This window comes from Mus caroli, unplaced genomic scaffold (genome assembly GCF_978045245.1).
Source record: "Mus caroli unplaced genomic scaffold, Mus_caroli_1 scaffold_8, whole genome shotgun sequence".
NCBI lineage: Eukaryota > Metazoa > Chordata > Mammalia > Rodentia > Muridae > Mus > Mus caroli.
The window spans coordinates 61,646,794-61,673,380 of NW_028227263.1; the positions used below are offsets into that span (position 1 = coordinate 61,646,794).

The 26,587-nt window shown below is 35.6% G+C and overlaps 1 protein-coding gene across 2 annotated transcripts; it reads left to right on the forward strand.

Annotated features, from left to right (window-relative positions):
• The first annotated feature begins 1,416 nt into the window (after window positions 1-1,416).
• LOC110287857 (vomeronasal type-2 receptor 116-like) lies at window positions 1,417-19,254 on the forward strand. 2 transcript variants are annotated; one of them, XM_021154367.2, is made up of 7 exons: window positions 1,417-1,512; window positions 1,594-1,816; window positions 3,559-3,838; window positions 4,227-5,033; window positions 5,716-5,943; window positions 6,271-6,394; window positions 16,841-19,254. In XM_021154367.2, the coding sequence occupies exons 2-7, from the start codon at window positions 1,620-1,622 to the stop codon at window positions 17,758-17,760; spliced, it is 2,556 nt and encodes an 851-aa protein (XP_021010026.1). In that variant the 5' UTR covers window positions 1,417-1,512; window positions 1,594-1,619; the 3' UTR covers window positions 17,761-19,254. The 2 variants fall into 2 exon arrangements, with proteins under 2 accessions (XP_021010026.1, XP_085697704.1); XM_085841578.1 differs by lacking the exon at window positions 1,417-1,512 and having other exon boundaries at window positions 1,526-1,816; window positions 4,290-5,033.
• Window positions 19,255-26,587: the final 7,333 nt, after the last annotated feature.

The following is a 26,587-nucleotide window of genomic DNA, read 5'->3' on the forward strand; positions in this document are numbered from 1 at the left end:
GAAGGTATAAAATCCCGAGGGACATTATAAGAATAACAGAGCCTTTCAAATCTAAGAAAGATCACATCCAAATGTGAAGATGAGAGCTGCCTACAAAATTCCATCATTGGTATTAATAATTGGAAATTGTAGTCCCTAGGAAAAGAAGACAGATTTTATATTGTTTAATACAGTCCACACCTGAATAACATGACTGTCATTCTTTAAACAATCACTTATCCTAAACAAATTGTCCAGCAAAAAGTAGATTTCATACACATAAAAAATTAAGGACACCAAATTCTGTGGATGTTAAATGTGAGAATAGAAATGAGTAGGAAAGAATACTATTATAATAAAAATTAGTGTAAAAATGAAGACTATTAAAGAATTATAAAGAAAAATTATTAAGTTTTTTTAAGATATAATACTCAGGCCAATGCCATATAATATAGCAACTAAGAAAAAACAAACAAAAAAGCAACCAAATGGGAAAACAAATATATTTTGAAATTGTATTCTAACAAATGATCCTAATAAAAAAATTGATCAATGGGTTATATGTCCAGCCACATACACTGAGTTTTTAAACTGTCTTTTATAGTGAGAATTTTCGCTCCTATCAGGGATAAATTTGCTTCCTATTGCTTATATATACCACTCACATAATCTTCCATAAAGGAAGCTAACACAGAAGAGGAATAAATAAAAATGTTTTTTAACTAACCTTAAATGGTAAATCAAACTGAAAATAATCTAGGGCTTATATGAATTGTAATTATGAATCATTATGCAAAAAGCCTTTACATTGGAATTCTTAATAGACTGGAATTCTTAATCAATGTAACAGTTATGATTAACAAAAATGGATGTTATTTAAGAATGATATGCTGTGGCTTCAACTTTTTGTTTAATCTTCCCTAGAGAAAAATTAAAATAAATTTTATTGGCCTTAAATTTCCTACAAAATCAGCTTTTACAAACTTAGATTATGAAAATTTTAAATACAAATTACTCATTCTTCCATAACACTGACCCAAAAGTAATTCAATTTATACTTATGAATTAAAGAAAGACAAAAACACCCTAAAAGAAACTTTATAAAATTAATATCTACAAATGATGGGAACACATACAAGCATTTCAAGATATTGTTAATTTGTTTATTTTTGTGTTCAGTTGAGTTCAGGTGGAGTCATTGGGATAATTTCTAGTAAAGTTCATTTGGAATGGCTGATGTAATCTGAGGTAACTGTTTCAAATGGTCATCAGAAAACTGGTTTGATAAACTTGGCTTGTTAGAAAATTTGCCCAAGAGGAATCATGCCTGGTGTTCATGTCTACTGTCATGGATGTAATCACAGGGATATGGAGGAAAAAATAATTATGAAGAAAGTTATTACCCCTTATTTTTTACCTGAACATATCAACTCAGATGTTGAGCCTAAGGCCATAGAGTATTCAAGAACCCACCAGAGGCATACAAGGAACTGAAAAGTAAATTGCTAAAAGAAGTACATTTGTCCTTTAGTAGTAAGTACAGTAATAAATAGCGGCACAATATTAACACATGAGATTCTGTCTATCTTACTGTATATGCTGCATTTTACTCAGGTAAATATTTTGCTGATGTGAAAAAGATGTTCTCTTTGATCTCTGTCTTCTGCTTTCTGGAAATCTCCTTTATTTTTTGTCATTTGAGTGACCCCAGATGCTTTTGGAGAATAAAAGACACCAAAAACCATCTTGGAGATAAAGAAAGTTATTGTTTCTTTTCTATTTACACAAAGCATGGTTATGTGAAGAATGATTACTTCAGTTGGAATCTAGACAAGAAGTAAGTGCATACTTCATTTACATATTTTACTTTGCCATGGGAGACAAAGCATTATAGAGATACTGGGATGTAGACCGTGATACCATGAGACTTCTGGATCTCCCATTCTAGGAAATAACAAATTTTATTTTATGTTTCAACGCTGGATATTTTCGAAATTCTGGTTCTTTTACATGTACCTTATTGTTCTACATTTTTGAGTCACAATTTCTAGGTAGATGCGGAATGAATGACCCATGTGAAATTATATAAAACTGAATAATAATTGTTAATTATATTAGAATTATTCTTTCTGTGTTCTTTCATTCTTCTGCTCAGTGAAATATCTTGGAAAGTTATTTAGATACCTTTTGGGTTTTTTTGTTTTACTTTTTTCTAATTTTTTTAATTAGGTATTTTCTTCATATACATTTCAAATGCTATCCCAAAAGTCCCCCAGACCCCCCCCACTTCCCTACCCACCCACTCCCACTTCTTGGCCCTGGCATTCCCCTGTACTGAGGCATATAAAGTTTGTGAGACCAAGGGGCCTCTCTTTCCAATGATGGCCAACTAGGCCATCTTCTAATACATATGCAGCTAGAGACAGGAGCTTCGGGATACTGTTTAGTTCATATTGTTGTTCCACCTATAGGGTTGCAGACCCATTCAGCTCTTTGGGTACTTTCTCTAGCTCCTTCATTAGGGGCCCTGTATTCCATCCAATAGCTGACTGTGAGTATCCACTTCTATATTTGCCAATGCACTGGCAGAGCCTCATAAGAGACAGCTATATCAGGGTCCTGTCAGCAAAATCTTTCTGGTATATGCAATAGTGTCTGGGTTTGGTGGTTGTATATGGGATGAATCATACACACACAGACACGCAGACATACACACACACACACACACACACATATATATATATATACATATATATATATGTATATATATTAGAGTAGAATTATTATATATAACTTCCTATAAAACCTTGCATATTGAATAGCAGATATGTTTCCGAAACAATATATGTTTTCAACCTATACTGTGCCTAAACAAACGAGATTCTTGTACAGTTTTTCAGTGTTAATTTGTCACTGATACTTGGATGTTTATATCATTACTATAAACATGACAGCACAGTTTAATAAGCCAGTTATTTTTAGAAGTAAAATATTGGAATTCTGATGCACCTACATGGTTAGTGTTCTACTTGCAAAGCAATATAATATTTGACCAATGTGAATAAATTAGGACTCTCAAAGACTTTGTCATGATGGTGGAGATACAACAAAACTAAATGCAAATTTATAATCTTAAATAGGATTCTTGTGTGGATATAGTATTGGTAATATGAAAAGATATTCAACTAATACCTACTAAAACGATTTTTAAAGTTGTGTTTTAGGTATTTGTGAGTAATATCATTAAGTTAGAGAAAAAGGAATTACAGGAAAAGTGTAATTTGATCATATTTTCTTAGATTACATCTAACTATATCCTATACCATCATTATCAATATGGAGAATAGGGCTTATTATACCCTTATGATTTGTGTCCGTAGGCTATATAAAACACCAGAAATAGATTATGTAAGAATTTAGAAAATTTAATGTAGACTTATTCTATATTCCATTTCCTATCAGTTAAAAGCAGTACAAACTATGGGATTTTTGTGTTGATTTCCTCTCTGAATGCTAGGATTTTTCTGGCTTGTGCTTGTACAGTTTTAGGAATTATATTCTCTACTGCTCTGTTTTCAGGGTGACATCCAAGACCATACATTTGATTTTCTCTGTTTATCTTGCCATAGAAGAAATAAATAAGAACGACCATATTTTACCCAACATTTCTCTATTAGTTAACATTGAATGTAACCAACGAATATATGATGAGAAAACTGGTTTGTGTTTGAAAAGTGAGGAAATTATTCCTAATTACTACTGCAGAGATCAAACAAGATATTTAATTGTACTTACATCACCTGAATGGGCAGTATCTATAAGCTTTGGACCATTCTTGTACATCGCGAGAATTCCTGAGGTAATTAAGATGAATTAAACTTAAGGAAATACTTTCTCACCTCAGAGAGATGTTCTGAGTATGAATACAGTTTAGAAGTCATAGAAAGGGCTTATGTTTATATGATTTATCAAGCATAAATACACAGATACATTTTATGGCAAACAAAACAACTTTATCATAAATGGGTATGGGAGACAACAGTATTGTGAAATGTTATACCAGAAGATTTAGTATACTTGTATTTGTTTAAAGAATCACAAGAAATTACATATAATAGTAATTATAAGATAAAGAGTAAACACTTTCTAACATGACTACACTTTGGTCCAGCACACTCCGATATTAATTGAATCCCTCTGCATTCCATCATGTTCATAGTGTTGCCTATATTCTGTATATTTTTCAGCTTTACTGTGGTCATTTTCATCTTCATTTGAGTGATAATGAGCAATTTCCTCATCTTTACCAGATGTCTCCGAAGGACACATCTCTCCCACTAGCCATGGTGTCCTTAGCGGTTCATTTCAGATGGAACTGGATAGGAGCGATTGTTACAAATGATGACCATGGAATTCAATTTCTTTCTGAATTAAGAGGAGAAATGCAAAAGAACACTGTCTGTTTATCATTTGTGATTATTATCCAAACTGAGAAGATCATGTCCCTTAAAGAGTTTCATATGCATTACAACCAAATCATAATGTCATCAGCAAAAGTTGTGATAGTTTATGGAGAAAAAGACTCTCCTATACATTTTGCCCTCATTGTGTGGAAATCTGAAGGCATTTGGAAAATCTGGGTTAGTGCATCACAATTTGATATGATCACAATTACAGGAGATTTCTTGCTATACTCCTCCACGGGGACTTTCATTTTTTCACACCAGCAACCTGAAATACCCGGTTTTAAGCAATTTATCCAAACAGTACACCCTTCAAACTACAGTAGTGAACTTTCCCTTGCCAAACTATGGTGGACGTATTTTAGATGTTCCTTGCCACCATCTAATTGTAAGAAGCTGAAGAATTGTCCAACTGAAACTGTATTTAAATGGTTATTCATGACACCACTTGGAATGGCCATGAGTAATACATGCTATAATTTATACAATGCTATGTATGCTGTGGCCCACTCACTCCATGAGATGCTTCTGCAACAAGCAGACACATGGTCAAAGAATGCTGGGAAGGAACTGGAATTTGACTCTTGGAAGGTAAGGAGTATTACACTAAATGGCATTTATATGATTTGCATTCTTAAATAGAACCACATGGGCTAAAGCCATGTCAAAAGTTATTTCACTCATAGATGTACATAGTTCTGTACTCTATTATTGCATAGGTGGCATCTCGTGTTAGTGTCATAAATTATAACACAGTCAACACTGGTATCTAAGTCATGATTTTTTTGTCCAGATATTGAAACCACATATGTGACTCAGGTATTAATTTTTCTCATGAAATTCTTAAATATCAGTAAAAATGATTTGTCTCTAATGTTATTCTAAAGTTGCTGATCAATTTACTGAAAAGATACCAAAGAATATCAGGTACTTTTCCATTAATTTCACTTATTAATAATTTCTATTCCGTTGCCTGTGATCAACTAACACTATTGGCAGAAAACAAAAAAAAGAGAACATTTCATTTCTCTCCAAACATAAAAATCAGAACTGTAGGATTTAGAGAAATAAATCCAGCAAGAAAATTGTATTTCTCTACAATGTGGAGCTAAATTTACATCTACATAAAATTTATTTTCATCTTTAGTACCGAATACTTCTGTTAAAGATAGATTTGTGGAAAGGATAATAAAAATTAGGATCTTTCTAAATGTAATACTTTCTATTCTAAAGTGTAAACCTAGTTGAAAATAAAATGGCGAATGTGTTTTAGATGTTCTCTTTTCTGAAGACCTTACAATTTGTAAATCCTGCTGGAGACCTAGTCAACATGAACCAGAATTTGAAACAGGATACAGAATTTGACATATTCTTTATAATGGATTTTAAAAAATATTCTGGACTTAAAATTAAAATAGGAAAATTTTCTGGTCATCTTCCAAGTGGTCAACAGTTACTTATGTCTAAGGAAATGATTAAGTGGGCTACAGATATAGACCAGGTAATTTAGTCATAATTATAATGCTTAAAATGTATTCTCTACTTTTGATTTGCCATGGAAAAAATACTTGGCATTTCCTTGTTTATTGGGGTTAGAGTGCCATAGATATAGTCTTTCATTTTCTTACACTCTTTTTGTATATATTTCTTAATATATAAATCATCATACATTCATACATTTTTTTCTGTAAAAAACAAAACAGTAAAATTTAATATGATATATGTATGTTAAATTAGGTCTTTCAGTGGATGTCTGTTGTGTGAATCACTGGTTGTTTGTCCATTAGGATATTGTCCTTATTTTTATAATGCATATTATTTTTTACAGATTCTACCATCAATATGTAGTATGCCTTGCAGACCAGGTCTCAGAAAATCCCCTCAGGAAGGAAAGGACATCTGCTGTTTTGTTTGTTACCCCTGCCCAGAAAATGAAATTTCCAACAAAACAAGTAAGGTTATCATTTATCAAAATAATCAGATTGATTTTTCCCATATTTAACATAGTTCTCAAAAGTCCTTTGTGGAAGGAAAAAGATATGTTAAGAAGAAAATGCTTCAGTAATACTGTTATTCAAAATAATAATATCTCTCTCTCTCTCGTCTCATTATTCTAAATCCCAGGAACACAATGTTTCCTGAATATTTCTTTGAATACTAAACCTTACTGCATTATGACATGCTTGTAATTTTAAACTTTATTAAAAATAGGAATACTATGCACTTAAAATACTTTACCTTTTATTCACTTTAAAGTCGAATCACAGCACCCATTCCTTGTCTTTTGCCAATCCCATTCTTGCAAATTCATGAACGTAATACACCCTCCCCTTTCCATCAGAGAAGGACAGCATCCCCTTGGATACTCCTCCACCATGTGTTATCTGTTCGAAGTAGGACTAGCGCTGACTCCCAATGTGGCTGTCCATGTAGGGAAAAGAAATCCAAAGGCAGGGCACGAATATGGAGATAGATGCTGCTCCACTTGTGATATGACCCAAATGAAAGCCAAGCTGTACATTTGCTATTTATGTGTAGGGAACCTAGTTCCAGCCTAGAAATGTTTCCCAGTTGGCAGTCTAGTCTCCATGAATTACTAGAGGCCCAGGTTATTTAACTCTGTAGGTGTTCTTGTAGTTTACTTGCAACTTCTATCTCACCTATGTCTATTTCAAACTTTCTAGAATATTTACTAAACTCATCCTGATATTTCCAGTGGCTTTCTCCATCTATTTTCATCTGCTGCTATATGAAGCCTCTTAGAAGACATTATGCCATATTCCTGTTTGCAAGCATAACAGTACTATTAATAGTGGCAGATTGTGGCTCCATCATAGAACTTGGGAAAATCATTAGTTAGCAATTCCCAGATTCTGCTCCATCTTCATCCCTGCAAATAAGCTTGGAAAATATGTGGTTCAAGGTTCCCTGTGTGGACTGATGTTCCTTTCCTTCCTCTAGAAGTTGTGCCTAACTACAGCAGGTAGCCAATTAAGTTTCGATATACCATTCTACTTAGAATCTCAGTTAGGGTCATCACTGTATATTCCCTGTATCCTCACCCTTCCCAGTTCACCAACTAGTCCCAGAGCAACCCCTCATCAATTTCTGTTCTCACTGCCATGCTTCTCTGATCCTTCTCCCCATAGTTTCTCACCATCCCTCTATCACCCCACTCCTTCTACAACACCTTTATCTCTCTCAATTGACTTCCTAAGACTATATAGTTGCATCTTCTGTATAATATTTGTATATCCTCATTTGGAAACTCCTTATTACCCAGTTTCTTTGGGTTAGGGGATTATAGCATGGGTTATGCTGATATTTATGGCTACTGTCTACCTGTAAATGAGGACATAAGATCAATGTCTTTTTGGATCTGGCCTATGTCACTCAGGATGGTATAAAAAAATTCTATTGGTTTGCTTGAATATTTCAAGATCTGTTTTTTTTTTTCCTAGCTGAAAAGTATTCTTTTGTGTTGGTGTGCCCTAATTTCTTTATCCTTTCTTAATTTGAGGGAAGTCTAGCTTGTTTCTAGTCTCTGGGTATTATGAGTAAATCTGAGATGAACATAGTTGAACAAGGCTCTCTGTGGTAGAGTGGGTCATCTTTTGGCTATATTACCAGGAGAAGTATAGCTGAGTTATAAAGTAAAAATATTCCTAGTTTTATGATAAAACATCAAATTGATTTCCAAAGTACAAGTTTTGCAGTGCCCTCAGCAATGGAGTAATGTTTTCTCTTTCTATATGTCCTTGTTATGTGCCACTACTTGAGGTTTTTTGTTTTTGCTTTTGTTTTTGTTTTAATTTTACCCATTTGGCAGATGTAAAATGGTATCTCAGGATTCTTTGATTTGCAGTTCACTACTGACAGTTTAATGGTAGCATGAGTCTAGGTTTGTCATAGCCTGAAGAATACATCCTCATGGCAAAGAGACTATAATACGGGTGAATGCTAGATTCTACTCCACACCAGCTACACCTCCTTCTGTTCAATTACTTGAGTAGAAACTGTACTCCACAATGGAGGTGCACTCTTAAATTTCAAATGATGACCTTCTCTGTTCTAGGATCAGTCTGTCTTATTTAGGGACTTTCATGGGAACTACTCAGCCAATAAACAGCCAAAGTTATCCATTCATACTACTTGCTTAGTTACCAAAGATGGCAAGTTCAGTCTCTGTATTCTTCGTGAAAAGAAGTCCTCAGTAGGATCATCCTTAAAAATCTAGGTGATTTCCACGGAACTGCATTTCCATGTTACCCATCAAATACCTTCCAAATCCAGCTCTTTCTCTCTATTATCTGTCTCTCCATAACATGCAACAGATCACTTCCATTCCTGTCTTTTTGGTCCCCAATAACAAAAATGATATATTTCTTCTTCCCAGAGATGCACCTTTCTCTGTTCAGACTTCTTCGTTACGTAGCTCTCTGGGCGTGTGCATTGTAGCTTCTTATCATTTATTTAACAGTGATCATACACTTTAAAACCAATACATACAATATTTTCTTTTTGTGTCTGGGTTATTTTATTCAGGCTAATTTCTTTATTGTCCCATCCATTTTACAGCAAATTTCATGATGCCATTTTATTTTAAACAGGGGAGTCATCTGCATTGTGTAGATGTAGTACATTTTCTTTATCCTTTCTTGAATGGAAGTACATCTGTTTGTTTGCATTTTTGTCTCTTTTAAATAAAAATAAAAAGATCTTAATTAAGCAATTGATTTTATTGTAAGATAGAATATATATTGGGTGCATATGTAAGAGTGTTAAACCTGGGTTTGCTGGTAAATATAATCTCAATTTTCTTAGAAAATTCCATAATGATTTCCATAGTTTCTATTTAAGTTCACTTTCACATCAGCAATAGAGGTATATTCCCCTTGGCCCAAATGTTATCCTCTTTCATGGTTTCTCCCCGGAAAAACCCTACTCCATCTCCCACCCCTGCTTCTTTGGGATGTTCCCCTTCCCACCCACCCACTCCTGACTTCCTGCCCTGACATGTCCCTACACTGGGGCAATGAACCTTCACAGGACCAAGGGCCTCTCCTCCTATTGATGCCCGACAAGGCCATTCTCTGGTACATATGTGGATGGAACCATGGGTTCCTCCATGTGTACTTGAGGTCTGTGTAGTCTCATTGGATGATAATCTTGTTCTGCCTATGGTGTTGCAAACCCCTGAAACTTCTTTAGTCCTTTGTCTAACGCCTCCATTGGGGAACCCATGCTCAGTCCAATGGCTGCCTGTGAGTATCTGCATCTCTATTTGTCAGACTCTTGCTTAAATATGTTCTAACTTCTCACTAGACGTATATCAGGCTTCTGTCATCACACACTTCTCAGCATCCAAGATAGTCTCTGGGTATTTTCTCTGTATATGGAAGAGAACGGAAGGTCAGTTGTCTCTGGATCACCATTCCCAGTCCCTGCTCCACACCTTGTTTCTATATTTGTTCCCATGAATATTTTGTTCCTCTTTCTAAGAGGGACTGAGGCATCCACACTTGGTTGGCTATAACCTTGCTATAAATTGTCTTTAGAAACTTTAGGGGTGTTTCTTGCATTAGGAATTATGCCAGTATTTATCTTGACTATAGTGTTGCAGTAAATTGTCTTTAGAATCTTTAGGTATATTTCTTACATTAGGATTTATACAAGTATTTATCATGAAGAGGTGGATAATCTTTTTTGCTTGAATTTGTTTTACAATTATTTTATTGAATAATTTTGCATGTATAATTTTTAGATAAATTAATCTATAATTCCCTTTTTCCATTGAATCTTTATGTACCTTGTGTATTATGGTAACAACAGAGAGATTCAGAATATGACCTGGGAAATGTTTCTTCTGTATCTATTTTGTTGAATAATTTGAGATGTACTGGTGTTGGATCTTTGAAATTTTGTTTGAATTTTTACCTAAAACCAATTTGAACACAGGCTTTGTTGTGGTTAGTAATATTTAAATGAGTGATATTATTTCAATGGGAGACATTGGTATATATAAATTGCTTGTCTGGCCATGACTTTACTTTGGTAAGTATTTCATATCAGGAAAATATTCATTTTATTAGATTTTGTGTAGTACTAGTTTTTAAAGTATGCCCTAATAATTCCCTTCAGTGTCTGCTATTTCCTCCTTTCTTTCTCTCTCTCTCTCTCTCTCTTTCCTTTTTTCTTTCTTTCTTTCTTTCTTTCTTTCTTTCTTTCTTTCTTTCTTTCTTTCTTTCTATCTATCTATCCATTTACTATTTTGGATGTTCTTCTATGACTTTCTTATTGGTTCAATAGTGGTTAGTCTATCTTGTTGAATTTATTAAAATACCTTTATTTTCTTATTTCATTCTATAATTGTCTTTTTTGTATTATTAAATTCATCCCTCATTTTCATGATTTATTGCCATCTAATTTTGTTAGGCATATTTAACCATTTTGTTGTTGTTGAGCCTGTAGATGTGCTGTTAACTTGCCATTATGAGATCTCTACAGTTTCTAAGTAAATACTTAGTGCTGTTAACTTTTCTTTTAGTAGCTCTTTCATTGTGTCCCGTATATTTAAGATTTGTATATACAAGTCTTCATTGAATTCTAGAAAGTCTTCAATTTTTATTTTTATTTTTATTTTTGTCTTGATCCATTATTTCATAAAACTAAGAGTTGTTCATTATCCATGAGATGGTAAGCCTTCTGTGGTTACTTTTGTATATGTTGATCATCATTAATACATGGTGATTTGCTAAGATGTAACGAGTTATATAAATTTTCCAGGATCTTTTGAGATTTTCCTTGTTTCTTAGTAGGTAGATTTTGGAGAAAACTGTGTGAGTTGCTGAAAAAGAAGTTTATTATTTAATGCTTACCATAATGATCTGTGTATATTTGTTACATTAATTTGATTTGTAAGATTACTTAACTCCAGTATTTTTCATTTTTACCTTTTGTCTGGATGAACTATTCAATGATTTGAGCATGTAGTTAAAGCAATATGCATCTGTATTGGCCAGGCCCTAGCAGAAGTTCTCTGGTATAACTATACCAAACTCTTGACAGCAAGCAATTATTTGAATCAGCAATAGTGTCTATGTTTGGTGTTTGCAGAAGGGATGGATCCATAGGTGCAGGCAGTCTCTAGATGGCCTTTCTCTGAGTCTCTGCTTCATTCTTTGTCCCTGCACATTCTTTAGACAAGAGAAATTCAGGATTAATATTTTTGTGGTGGGTGTGTGGCCCCATTTTTCAACTGGGGGCCATGCATATACACTGGATATTGTCTCTACAGATTCTTCCTCCAATTTATTGAATATTTCAGATAATGTCCTCTTTGTTGTGCCCTGGGAACCTCTTGGATCCCTGGAACCTGGAACTTTCTAGTGGCTGCACACAGTTACCCCTCCCCAACTTTTACTCTCCTTTCAAATTGCTGAACGTCTGTAATTCTCCTCTCTTAGCACTTATATGAACTGCCCCCCTTTTTTCCTATCCCTCCTCTCTCCTGCCCATATCCCTCTCTCCCTCTACTTTTAAAGATTATCTTCTTCCCCTTTCTGAGTAGGACTGTAGCATTCACATTTTGGTAAAGAAGAAGTTCTAGGGTTTCATATGGTATAAGAGGTGTATAGTAGGAATTGACTATAGTGTTCACATTTTGGTGAGATCTCCTTGGGTTTCATATGTGTATAGTAGGAATTTCCCAGCTTCTTTTGGGATAATATCCACTTATCAGAGATTGCAAACAATGTGTGTTTATTTTCTGATTGTGTTACCTCACAAAGAAAGATATTTTCACATTCCATCCATTGGCCTGTAAATTTCATGAAGTCATTATTTTTAATAGCTAAGTACTAATCCATTGTGTAAATATACCACATTTTCTGACCCATTCCTCTATAGAGAGTACCTCTAGGTTGTTTCCAGCTCCAGGTTATCATAACTAAGGCTGCTATGAACTTAGTGGCGCATTTGTCCTTGCTATATGTTGGAGTACCATTTTTGTATATGCCCAGGAGCTGTGTAATTGAGGCTCGGGTAAATTATTTTCAATATTCTGGGGAACCACCACTTATTTCCAGAGTTGTTGTACCACTTTACAGTCCTATCAGCAATGAAGGTTTCTCCAAAATCTTGCCAGCATCTGCTGTCACTTGAGATTTTGATCTTAGCCATTCGGACTTTTGTGAGGTGGAATTACAGGGTTGTTTGATTTGCATTTTCCTGATGACTAAGGATGTTGAATATTTATTTTATTCTCATTTTATAGGATATTTCATTTATTTACATTTCAAATGTTATCCCCTTTCCCTGTTTCCACTAAAACAAACAAACAAACAAACAAACAAAACTACCCATTTTCTCTCCCCTGCTTCTATGCAGGTGCTCCCCCACCAAACCACTCTTTTATTCCCTTCCTAAAAGGGCATTGAGAATTCTCAGAACCAATGGCCTCTCCTCCCATTGATATCCAAAAAGGTCATCCTCTATTACATATGTGGCAAGAGCTCTGGGTCCTTCCATGTGTACTCTTTGGTTGGTGGTTTAGCTCCTGAGAGCTCTGGGCTACCTAGTTGGTGGATATTTTGTTCTTTGTATGGGTTGCAAACCCCTTCAGCCCCATCATTCCTTTCTTTACTTTCCCCACTGGGGACCACCTCCTCAGTCCAATGGTTTGTTGCAAGCATCCACCTCTGTATTTGCCAGGTGCTGGCAGAGCCTCTTAGGAGACTGTCAGGCACCTGACTCTAAGCTCTTCTTTAAGTGTTTCTCAGCCATTCGAGAATCCTCAGTTGAGAATTCTCTGTTTAGCTATGTACCCAATTTTAGTAGGATTATTTGTTTCTCTGGAGTTCAACACCTTGAGTTCTTAACATTTTGGATGTTTGCCCTCTTCTAGATGTACAGTTAAAGATCTTTTCCTAATCGCTGGGTTGACATTTTCTTCTACTGACAAAGTCCTTCGCCTTACAGAATCTTTTCCATTTTATGAGGTCCCATTTGCCAATTCTTGATTTTAGACCATAAGCTTGGGTGTTCTGTTCAGGAAATTTTCCCCTTGCCAATGTATATGAGGTTCTTTCCCACTTCCCTTTCTATTAGATTCAGTGTATCTGGTTATGTGGATGATCTTGAACCACTTGGATTTGAGCTTTGCACAAGGATATAAGAATTGGTCAATTGCATTCTTCAACAGACTGACCACCAGTTGAACCAGCACCATTTCTTGAAAATGCTATCTTTTTTCTACTGAATTGTTTTAGCTTCTTTGGTATGTGGGTTTATTTCTGGGTCTTCATTTGTATTCCTCTAATGTAACTTTCTCTCTCTGTACCAGTAACGTGCAGTTTTTATCACTGTGGCTCTGTAGTAGAGCTTAAGGTCAAGGATGATTATTCCCACAGAAGTTATCTTATTGTTGCAAATAATTTTTCCTATCCATGGGTTTTGTGTTTCAAATGAATTTGAGAATTGCTCTTTATATTCCTGTAAAAAAAAATGAGTTGGAATTTTGATGGAGATTGCAATGAATCTGTAGATTGCTTTTGGTAAAATGGCCATTTTTACTATGTTAATCCTGCCTAACCATGAGCATGGGCAATCTTTCCATCTTGAGGTCTTCTTCAATTTATTTATTCAGAGACTTGAAGTTCCTGATGTACAGATTTTTAACTTGCTTGGTTACAGTCACACCAAGGTATTTTATATTATTTGCCATTATTGTGAATGCTGTGACTTCCCTAATTTCCTTCTCAGCCCATTTATTCTTTGTGTAGAGGAAGGCTACTTATTTGTTTGAGTTAGTTTTGTGTCAAGCCACTTCTCCTGAAGTTGTTTATCAAGTGTAGGAATTCTCTCATAGATATTTTTTTTTGGGGGGGGGGAATCACTTATGTGTACTATCATATCATCTACAAATACTGATATCTTCACACCCTCCTTTCCAAGTTGTATTATTTTAACCTCATTTTGTTGCCTAATTGCTATGGCTAGAACTTCAAGTACTATATTTAATATATGGGGGAGAGTGAACAGCCTTGTCTTGTCCCTGATTTTAGTGGGATTGCTTCAAGTTTCTCACTATTTAGCTTGATATTGGCTGTTGGCTTGCTGTATATTGTATTTATTATATTTACAAGTACCCCTTGATTTCCTGATTTCTCTAATACTTTTGGCATGGAGGGCTCTTATATTTTATCAAAGGCATTTTAAGAATCTAATGAGATGATCATGGTGATTTTTTTCTTTTTTTTTGAGTTTGTTAATATAGAGTATTATATTGATGGATAGCCATATATTGAAACATCTCTGCATCACTGGAATGAAGCCTTCGTTATGATAGTGAATGATAATTTTGATGTGTTCTTGGATTCAGTTTTGCATAAATTTTATTGAGTATGTTTACATCAATATTTATGAGGGATATTTGTTTTAAGTTTTTTTTCTTTTTTGGCTCTTTATGTGGTATAGGTATCAGTTTAACCATAGATTCATAGAATGTGCTGAGTAGTGTTCCTCTCGTTTCTTTTTTATGAAAGAGTTTGAAATGTAATGATAGGATTTTTTTTTTCTTGGTAGACTTCTACTAACTGATTCAATTTCCTTAGGGGTTATGGGACTATTTAATGGTTTGCTGATCCTGATTTAACTTTGGCACCTGGTATCTGTCTAGAACATTATCCATTTCATCTAGATTTTCCAGTTTTATTGAGTATAGGCTTTTGTAGTAGGTTTTAGTAATTTTTTAATTTCTTCATTTTCTGTTATTATGTCTCTACTTTCATTTGATTTTGTTAATTTGAATATGATCTCTGTGCCATCTGATTAGTCTGGCTGAGGGTTTATCTATCTTGTTGATTTTTTCAAAGAACCAGCTACTGGTTTTGCTGATTCTTTGAGTAGACCTCTTTTCTTCAGCCCTGAGTTTGATTATTACCTATTGTCTACTCCTCTTAGGTATATTATCTTCTTATTGTTTTTGAGCTTTCTGATGTGCCGTTAAACTGCTAGCATATGCTCTCTACAAATTCTTTTTATAAGCACTCAGAGCTATGAATTTTCCATTTATCACTGCTTTCATTGTTACTCATGTGCTTGGATATTTTTTGCTTTCATTTTCATTAAATTCCAAATACCCTTTAATTTCTTTCTTTACTTCTTTCTTGACCAAGTTATCATTGAGTAGATAGTTGTTCAGCTTCCAGGTATATGAGGGCTTCCTATTGTTTTGTTGTTGTTGAAGAGCAGCATTGGTCTGTGGTGATCTGATAGGATGCATGGGATTACTTCAATTTTCTTGTATTGGTTGAGGCTTGATTTGAGTCTGACTTTATGGTCTATTTTTGAGAAGGTACCATGAGGTTCTGAGAAGAAGGTATATTCTTTTGATTTAGGGTTTAATTTTATGTAGATATCTGTTAAGTCTATTAGGTTTATACCTTCTCTTAGATCTCTGTTTAGTTTCTGATTCCATGATCTGTCCATTGGTGAGAGTGGAGTATCAAGTCTCCTACTATTATTGCATAAGTTAGATTCAATGTGTGCTCTGAGCTTCCTTAATGTTTCATATACAAATGTGGGTGTCGTTGCATTTGTAGCACAGATGTTCAAGTTCTTCAAAATTGAGAGCTCCTCTGCTGGATTTTTTACTTTAATCAGTATTTAGTCTTCTTCCCCTTATTTTCTGATATCTTTTGATTGTAAATCTATTTTATTGGATACTAGAATTGCTATTCCAGCTGGTTTCTTGGGGTCACTTGCCTGGAAATATTTTTTTCTTTGTTTTATTGGATATTTTCTTTATTTGCATTTCAAATGTTATCCCCCTTCCTATTTTCCCCCCTGAAAATCCCCTATTCCTTCCCCCTCCCCCTTTGAAGTAGTATTTGTCTTTGTCACTGATGTTGCTTTCCTGTATGTAGCAAAATGCTAGTCCTGTTTAAATGTCCAGCCTGTTAGTGTGTTTTTTTTCTTGGGGAATTGAGTGCATTAATGTTAAAAGATATTAAAGGCCATCACTTGTTGCCTCTTGTTATTTTCCTTTTTAGAGGTGCACTATGCTTGTGTAGTTCTCTTCTGTTAGTGTTTCTGTGAGATTAATGTCTTCCTTTTTCTTGGGTGTAGTTTCACTACTTGTGTTGGTATTTTTCTTCTATTATCATCTGTTGAACTGGATTGTGGAAGTATTTTGTTTTAATTTGGTTTTGTTTTGGAATAACTTGATCTCTTATTCTTTGGAATTTGAAGGATTTCATGGATATATTAGCATGGGCTGGCACTTTTGTTTTCTTAGTGTCTGTGTGACATCTTCCCAAGATCTTTTGCCTGTTAGAGTCTGTGTTATAAATGATTAAAAATAACTATATCTTACATTTCTTCCTTTACTGTACTAGACATGGATCAGTGTGTGAAGTGTCCAGAGGACCAATATGCCAATGAAGATCAAACTCTCTGCCTCCAAAAAGTAGTGGCTGTTTTAGATTATAGAGACCCTATGGGGAAAGCACTGGCTGGCTTTGCCCTGTGCTTCTCTGTTCTTACATCTGTTGTAATCTGGGTCTTCCTGAAACACCAAGAAACTCCCATAGTCAAAGCTAATAACCAAACTCTCAGCTATGTCCTACTCATCTCCCTTATATTTTGTTTTATGAGTTCCTTGCTTTACATTGGTCATCCCACTATGGTCATCTGTATCCTGCAGCAAACCACATTTGCCATTGTTTTCACTGTGGCTGCCTCTACTATCTTGGCCAAGACAATTACCGTAGTACTGGCATTCAAGGCTACTGTTCCAGGAAGAAGAATGAGGTGGCTTCTTGTATCAGGGGCACCCAAATACATCATCCTCATATGCACCATGGTTCAGCTGATTCTTTGTGGAATCTGGCTTGGAATTTCTCCTCCATTTGTTGATGCTGATATACACACGGTACATGGCCACATCATCATTGTTTGCAACAAAGGTTCAGTGATTGCCTTCTACTGTGTCCTTGGATACATGGGCTCTGTTGCTCTAGCAAGTTTCACTGTAGCTTTCTTGGCCAGGAATCTGCCTGATACATTCAATGAAGCCAAGCTCTTGACATTCAGCATGCTGGTGTTCTGCAGTGTCTGGATCACTTTCATCCCTGTCTACCATAGCACCAAAGGCAAGACTACGGTTGCTGTGGAAGTTTTCTGTATCTTGGCCTCCAGTGCAGGGCTGCTTCTTTGCATTTTTGCCCCAAAGTGCTATATTATTTTATTAAGACCACAGACAAATTCTTTTTACAAGTTCAGGCAACCACATGCTAAAGCTGAAAATATAAGTTAAATGTAACTACTCATATGCTATACCAAAAATATCTACCTTTTCACAACACTCCTTTCTACCACTCAAATATTATGTTTAAATATGAAGTGTCTATCATGTAAACAATGTAAAGCATAAGCTGTATAATAAAATTCTAACACATGACCTGGATCTCAGTTTATTGGATCAAAGTGTGCAGTCAGACAATTTTATACCTCTAATGACCATTTGTTTTTATTATAAAATTGTCAGGTATCTGAAAATTGGCACTCGGCTTTGTAAATTATTTCATGTAGTATCCATCTACATGTATTAATGTGTTATTGTTACTTTCTAGAAAAATTATACCATGTGGAACGTACATGCATACAGAAATTAAGGAGGTAAACCTTTATATTTCCTAGTTCTGCATAGAAATTTATAAAGAGCAATTAACTAATAATATTTGTAACATGATACTCCAGAATGTGGGATGATAAACATTATGATGGTCTCAATGCTTTATGTTTCAATTTCAATAGTGTTTATAATGAAAATACTCTATAGTTCATATTGTAATTCTGCTGAAAGCCTCACGAATGAGGATATAAAAGAGTATATATATATATATATATATATATATATATATATATATATATATATATATAGTTATTTTCCTAAGTGATCATTCCGTGAAAAGCATATCTTTGTATTTATGTTTATATTTCAGGACATAGTGTCCTCTCAAACTTATAGGAGATGATTTATGTAATACAGGGCAATTAGGTGAGAAATGCATAATGGTTTAAAGTACAGAGAATAACAGACCGGGTTCTCCACCAAAGTAAAACAGCTTCACCATCAAGGCTTGGAAAATATCTTTGCATAAGAGGCAGAAAAATTAAGGGCCTATCACTTAGAAGTGATGTGAAATTCTATGTTTATATTAGGATACTGTTCTTGAAATTCTAATTACTAACGAAACTTTTAAAATATCAAAAAGTGAAAACACTAGAATAAAATCAGGAGATCTTCTTTAGGTGTCCTCCAACATACTTTAAACTATAAGAAGTAGAGAGGGCATTGGAATGAAAACTCATTCTTTTTTGAGGACATGGTTTATGCTAGAATATAAACTGTCTAGTAAATGGCCCTAAATGTTTGAACAGTTTAGCATCCCTAACTATACATAGTGAATTGTCAAAACCCAAAGCCAAAATTTTGGAGGTTTTGTTACAATGTTGTAGAACCTACATAGGGAAATAAGAAATGAATATTATTATGTTACAATGAAATTATTGGGAAATTTCATAATTACTTATATTTTATTGGTTTATGTAATGGTTAAAACAATTTGAAATGTTCACTAGGCTATTATACATATGTCATCTATAATTTGAAACTGAATTCCCAATATTAAATTTCATGAATTTTGCACAAAAAATCATCTGTTATAGGAATTCTTATGATGAAATACACTAAATGGAATATTATGTGAAAGGAAAAGAGAGATCCTGCTATTTGAGTGTGCATAAAGGCTAACAATAGAGTTTAACATGGGGAAAAATAACACTGAATAAAGAATAAAAATTTAAACTAATTAATATTTTAATCATATTTATAAATTAAATTTAATATTAAGAACAACACTATAACTGGAAAAACAGCATCATTTACTTCTCTCTAGTCATTAATTACTCTATAGGATTATTGTGTCATTCTTGTAGATGAAATTCAGGCTGGCCATGGATTTAAACTGTTGAAATTCTTTTCTTAATTCATAATTCTAAAGAGCCTGTGCATTTAAAGTAAATCATTGCTTTCCATAAAGACATTATAACAAAAAAAAACTATTAGTGAAATTCCAAACTTGGTAACAGCACTTTGAAGATGATAACACTTTAGAAAAACATGGTAGGCAAAGTATATCTATATTGCACATTATAAGAGAGACCTATCTGTTTAGCTCTGCTACTTTATAAAATAGAATGGATAACGTTAAGAATGTGATAGAGGCTTAAAATTTCAAATGTTTACATATTGTCTTGAATTTTGTTGTATTGAAGAACACTACTTGGGTAAATGCAACATACATAAACTCTTTTTTTTTTCCAGAGCTGAGGACCAAATCCCAGGGCCTTGTTCTTGCTAGGCAAGCACTCAGCAACTGAGCTAAATCCCCAACCCCAACATACATAATTCGTAAGCCCAGATACAGAACACATATAGATACACACATACACATACACAAACATATGCACACACACACACACACACACACACACACACAAGTACAATTTGGTGATCCAAAAAAATTTATTAGGATTTTATGACAGAATATGTGTGACAGTTTACTTATGAGAACTAATATAACTCACTAAAGCACCCCATAGCATAGGTAAAAGCAAACAAAGATTGGAATGTGGAGTATACTGTACAACCTTCAGGACACTCAAAAGGTTCATAACTTCTTTCAAGATGCCTTGTATTTTTCACATTCTTTTAGGCAGCTGGTATGATTGCAAGAATCTTTTCTGCAACTAATGTTCACTGAGATGATTCTTTTACTCTAAGTATTCTTTTCTCTATGAAAAACTGTCATCTTACTTTTAAATTAATATTCTTTTATTTATTTTCATTTCAGTCATTTCCTCCCCCATTAGGTCACCCCTCCCACATTTCCTTGTCTTACTCTTCCCCCCCCTTGCCTCCTAGAGGATGCTCCCTATGCCCAGGAGTCCTCCCCCTTCCCTAGGACCTCAAGTCTTTTGAGTATTAGGCACATCTTCAGCCACTGAGGCCACACCAGGCAGTGCTCAGTTCTGTAAGTGTCAGAGGCCTGGTACTAGTCTGTGTATACTGCCTGATTGATGGTTCAGTCTTTGAGAGTTTCCTGAGGTATAGGTTAGTTGAGACTGCTGCTCTTCTTATGGGTTTGCCAACCCCTTCAGCTTCTTCAGGCCTTTGCCTAATTCTGCTGGTCTTCAATCCAATGGTTGGGTATAAGGATGTACATCTCTTTCACTCACCTGCTGGTAGAACCTCTCAGAGGGCAGCCATGCTAGACTCTTGCCTTCAGTCATTTCTCCATTTTTGTCTCTTCAGTTCTTTAGACAGGCATAGTTCTGGGTCAGAAGTGTTGATTGTGGGTTAGTGACCCTGTCCCTGAACTTAAGACCCTATCTATTTATTGGAGGTGGGTTGTCCCAGATCTCTCTCCCAGTTGTTAGGCATTTTGGCTGAGGTTTCCCCATTGAGTCATGAGAGTCTCTCACATTCTGGGTCTCTGATACTTTTTAGTGGGTCACCCCTCCCCCCATTCAAGGAGGCTGCACATTTTTGCTCCTTCTCTTGGCCCTCTGGCTCTGGGTTTCTCTCTTGCCACAAATTCCCATACCTGATCCTGTTTCTCTTTTCTCTTCCACTCCCTTCTCCCATTCTGCTATCTCCCTCTCTCTGCAAATTATGATTATTTTATTTACCCTTCTATGTAGCATTGAAGCATCCTTACCTGGGTATTCATTATTATTAAACTTCATGAAGTTTGTGAGTTGCATAAGGGTATTCTGTGATTTTTGGCTAATTAACACTTATGGGTAAGTGCAGACCATGGCTGGCATTTGGGGTCTAGGTTACTGTACTGGCTGGTTTTGTGTGTCAACTTGATACAAGCTGAAGTTATCACAGAGAAAGGAGCTTCAGGTGGGGAAGTGCCTCCATGAGATCCAGCTGTGAGACATTTTCTCAATTAGTGATCAAGAGGGAAGGGCCCCTTGTGGGTGGGACCATCTCTGGGCTGGCAGTCTTGGGTTCTATAAGAGAGCAGGCTGAGCAAGCCATGGGAAGCAAGCCAGTAAAGAACATCCCTCCATGGCTTCTGCATCACGTCCTGATTTCTGACCTGCTTGATTTCAAGTCCTGCATCCTTTGGTGATCAACAGCAGTATAAGCTGAATAAACCCTTTCCTCCCCAACTGCTTCTTGGTCATGATGTTTGTGCACTAATAGAAACACTGACTAAGACAGTTACCTCACACAGGATGATACTTTCTAGTCCAATCAGTTTGCCTGGAAGATTCTTGATGTCCTGGTTTATAATAGCTGAATAGTATTCCATTGTGTAAATGAAGCACAATTTCTATATCATCTTCACTTGAAGGACATCTGGGTTTCTTTTTCCAGGTTCTAGATATTACAAATAAGGCAACTATGAATAAAGTAGAGCACATGTCTTGGAGTATGGTGGAGCATCTTTGGGTATGTGTCTAGGAGTGGTATATCGGGGTCCTCATACATAACTATTGGCAACTTTCTAAAGAAATGGCAAATTTAGTTCCAGTGTGGTTGTACTAGTATACAATTTCAGCAGCAATCAAAAAGTGTTAATCTTTTTCCACATCCTTGCCAGCATGTGCTATAACTTGAAGTTTTTATCTTAGCCATTCTGATTGGTGTGAGGTGGAATTGCTGGGTCTTTTTTATTAGCATTTCACTGATGACTAAGGATGTTGAACACTTCCTTAGGTCTTTTTCTGTCATTCAAGATTTTTCTGTTGTGAATTCTCTGCTTAGCACAGAACTCCATTTTTAAAATGGATTATTGTTTTTTTTTTAAAGTTAACTTCTTAAATTCTTAATATCTGTTGGATATTATCCCTCTATCAGATGTAACATTATTGGAGACTTTTTTAAAACTATCTACAGTTTGTTAATTTGTTCTATTGATAGTGTCTTTAGCCTTAGAGAATCTTTTCAGTCTCATGAGATCCCAATTATCAATCGTTGATCTTAGGGCTTAAGCCATTGCCATTCTGATTAGAAAATTTAAATTTTCCCCATTGCCAAAGAGTTTGAGGCTCTCTCCACTTTCTTTTTATTAGATTAATTATATCTGCTTTTATGTTGAAATCCTAGACCCACTTGGACTTGAACTTTTTACAAGCTGATTAAGAAGGACCTATTCTCATTCTTACACATTCAGAACACCAATTAGTCCAGGACCATTTATTGGAGATGCTTTCTTTTTCTACTCTGTGTTTTTTGCCTCTTTGTCAACGTTTAAATGTCCACAGGTGAGTAGGTTTATTTCTGGGTCATCTATTCTATTCAGTTGATTGAACTGTCTGTCACTGTACCAATGCCATGTGATCTTTATTACTTTTGCTTTTTTAATACAGTAAAGGTCCACAATGGTGAGTCCAAAACTTGATCTTTTATAGTTTTGAATTTTTTGGCTATCATGGATATTTTGTTTATCCAGATGAAGTTGAGAATTGCTCTTTCCATGTTTTTGAAGATTGTATTGGAATTTCTACAGGGATTCCATTGAATCTGTAGATTACTTTTGGCAAGATGGCCACTTTCACTATGTAATCATACCAATCAATTAGCATGGTAGATCTTTCCATTTTCTAAAGTCTTCAATTGCTTTCTTCAAGGATTTGAAGATCTTGTCATACTGATCCTTCACTTTTTGAGTAAGTATTTCAGCACGATATTTGTAGTTATTGTAAAGGGAGTTGTTTCAATAATATCTTTCTTAGCCTGATTACCATTTGAATAAAGGAAGGCTGGTGTTATTTTGAGTTGATATTATAGTCTACCACTTTGCTGAGGTATTTTATCAGCTAAAGAAATTTCTTTGGTGGAATTTTGGGGTTTATCTGTGATACTATCATATCATCTGCAAATAGTGATACTTTGATTTCTTTTTTTTTTTCAATTGGTAACCCATTAATATCTTTTTGTTGTCTCATAGCTTTAGCTAGAGCTTTGAATTCTATCATGAATAGATAAAAAGTGAGTGTGCAATTTTGTCTTCTCCCTGACTTTAGTGAGATTGATATTAGTTTCCCATTTAATTTGATGTTGGATGTTGGTTTTGTATATATTGCTTTTATTATGCCTTTAATTGCTGATCACTCCAAATTTATCATGAAGAGGTGTTGGATGCAGTCGAAGGCTCTTTCAGAATCTGATCAGATGATAATGTGATATTTTTCCTTTAGTTTGTTTATATATTTTGTATAATGTTGATACATTTTCTTATATTGAGTAATCACTGCATCCCTGGTACTATACCTATATGATAATTGTGAGTGATTAGTTCAATGTGCTCTTGGATTTGGTTTGTGAGACTATTATTGGGTATTTTTGCTTAGATATTTATAAGTGAAACCAGTCTGAAGTTCTTTCTTTGCTGGGTCTTTGTGTGGTTTAAGTATCAAAGTAACTGTGGCTTCACAAGATGAGTTAGTGTACTTTCTGTTTCTTTTTCATGAAATAGTTTGAGGGGTACTGGTATTAGGTCTTCTTTGAAGGTGTGATAGAATTCGGCACTAAAATCATCTTGCCCTGAGCTGTATTTGCTTAGACAATTTTTAATTACTACTAATAATAACTTAGGCATTATGGGAATATTTCAATATATTGCCTGGCCCTGATATAAGTATGATTATACATGATATCTGTCTAGAAAATCATTAATTGCATCTACATTTTCCAGTTATGTGGAGTATAGTCATTTGTAGTGAGATCTGATGATTTTTTTAATTCCCTTAGCTTCTGTTACTATGTCTCCCTTTTCATTTCATATTATGTTTAACTGAAACTGTCTCTATGCCCTTTATTTAGTGTGTCTAAGGTTTTATTTTCTCATAGACACAACTCTTAGTTTTGTTGAATCTTTGTATTGCTTTCTTTTGTTCTAATTGGCTGACTTTAGGCAATAAATTGATTTCTGGCATGTTCTCTTCTTGAGTATGTTTGCATATTTTGATTCTAGAGCTTTCAGAAAAGCTGTGAAGAGACTAGCTTAGGATCTCTCCAATTTCCCTATGAAGGTATAGACTGCTTAGAAATTGCCTCTTAGCTCTGCTTTCATTATGTCTCATAAGTTTTGGGATGGTGTGCCTTCATTTTAATTCTAGAAAGACTTTAATTTCTTCTTCTATTTCTTTGTCGCATCTGCTCTTGACCAGCAAGAATGACACGACACAGTCGGATTCTTCTCAACAGCCTTTATTGCAGGAACGCCTCAATGCTTCTACAGGGACCCCAGGAACCCAGGGATGTCTGCTTATATGCTCTCAGCCTCCATCCACTCACAGCAGGCCACATTACCTCACCAGGCATGCGTCTTCAGCCAATCAGGGCGGCAGGGGCATGTCTCCACCAAATATGGACTTGTTTATACTGACAGCATCATGGTACACCTGTGCAGCTCTCACGATGGTCATGGCTTATTTTCAGGTGTATGAGGAAGTCTGGTGCAAGTCATAAGACTTAGCTGCAGTCCTGGGCACCATCTTGGGACTGCTGCCACACCTGCTCCTCACATTTCTTCCCTGATGAAGTGGTTCCATGAGGTGCTAATAAGAAGGTATAATCTTCAGTAGTGGATGAAGTACATTTAGAAGGTACAGATGCCTGAGGGAACAGCAAATCAGGAATTTTGTGTTTGAAGTACAGTTCACTGCTCAATGTGAAACTATGTTAACATTGAAGAAATGTATAAACCAGCAGGGACCCTGAGACCAGTATGGAATTATAGTGGCATTTCTAAGCCCTTCCATGCATCAAGATATCTATAATGTAGGAAAGACATGTTGATCTATGTGATCATAAAAAAATGGGGGAATATGTCTATCTAGGTTATTGGAAGTCTAATGATAGAAAATTTGTGTCAACCTGGAGTTCCTAAATAGAAAAATTATTTTAGAAAAAGTCTAATTTTGTGCTATGTAGCTTCCCAGGAACATTTCATATCCTGTGGAATAATAATTTAATATCTATAATGGAACAACTCATGTAAGTGTAATAAAGCCTATTCAGGAGTTGGGTAATTACCACCCTACCCAGTGTCAAAAGATTAAATTTCCTTCCAACCAAAGGTTATAATACCAGTGGACATAGTTTGTCCAACCACCCTGTAGTGAAAAGAGTGGGAATAGATTCAGGAACAATGCTATCCCAGTGCCACTCTTATTCAGGTAATAAGCAAGTACTACAGGATAGATCATGGCCATATTGATCATTGTTGCTCACTAGGTCTGAACTGATTAAGTGAGGGTTCCTGAATTAGTTTAGGTGCTGATGTGTAGGAAGGCTCTATGAAAGAAGATCATATTAAATTTAATTGCTCAGGGAGAAAGATTGAAGAATACAGAAAACTAGTAAGGTTAGAACTGCTTTGTAATAAATCTTGATCATTTCAGGAAAGCAATTGATAGTGGTTGTTCAAATTCATTATCTTGTTAGCTATATATTTCTGGGATCATGTGACCTTGGCTGAAAATTGAATACAATAGAATTTCACAATGAAAATGAAGGTTGTTTTTGTTACCCTAGAATTTGTTGTACAGAAGTGGTTTGGAATGTTGCTTTGTCCTTCCCATATGCTGGAAAATGAGTTCATTATATAGATGACAAAAATTTAACCACTTAGTGATATAAGATTGGCAAAGCCGGCGCGGGACCTGAGACTGCATTAGTTAGGGAAGCAGAAACCGGCCTGAGTAGGACCACAGGCCTCATCCGGCCGGATCAGCGCCGGGGTAGCGGGAGCGCAGGGTTGCCTGACACCCGCCAGCTACCCACGACCCCCGCCGCAGGATTTTGGGACTGCTGGTGAGTGGAACACAGCTTCTGCTCCAATCCAATTGCGCGGGACCTGAGACTGCATTAGTTAGGGAAGCAGAAATCGGCCTGAGTAGGGCCACAGGCCTCATCCGGCCAGATCAGCGCCAGGGTAGCGGGAGCGCAGGGTTGCCTGACACCCGCCAGCTACCCACGACCCCCGCCGCAGGATTTTGGGACTGCTGGTGAGTGGAACACAGCTTCTGCTCCAGTCCAATCACGCTGGACCTGA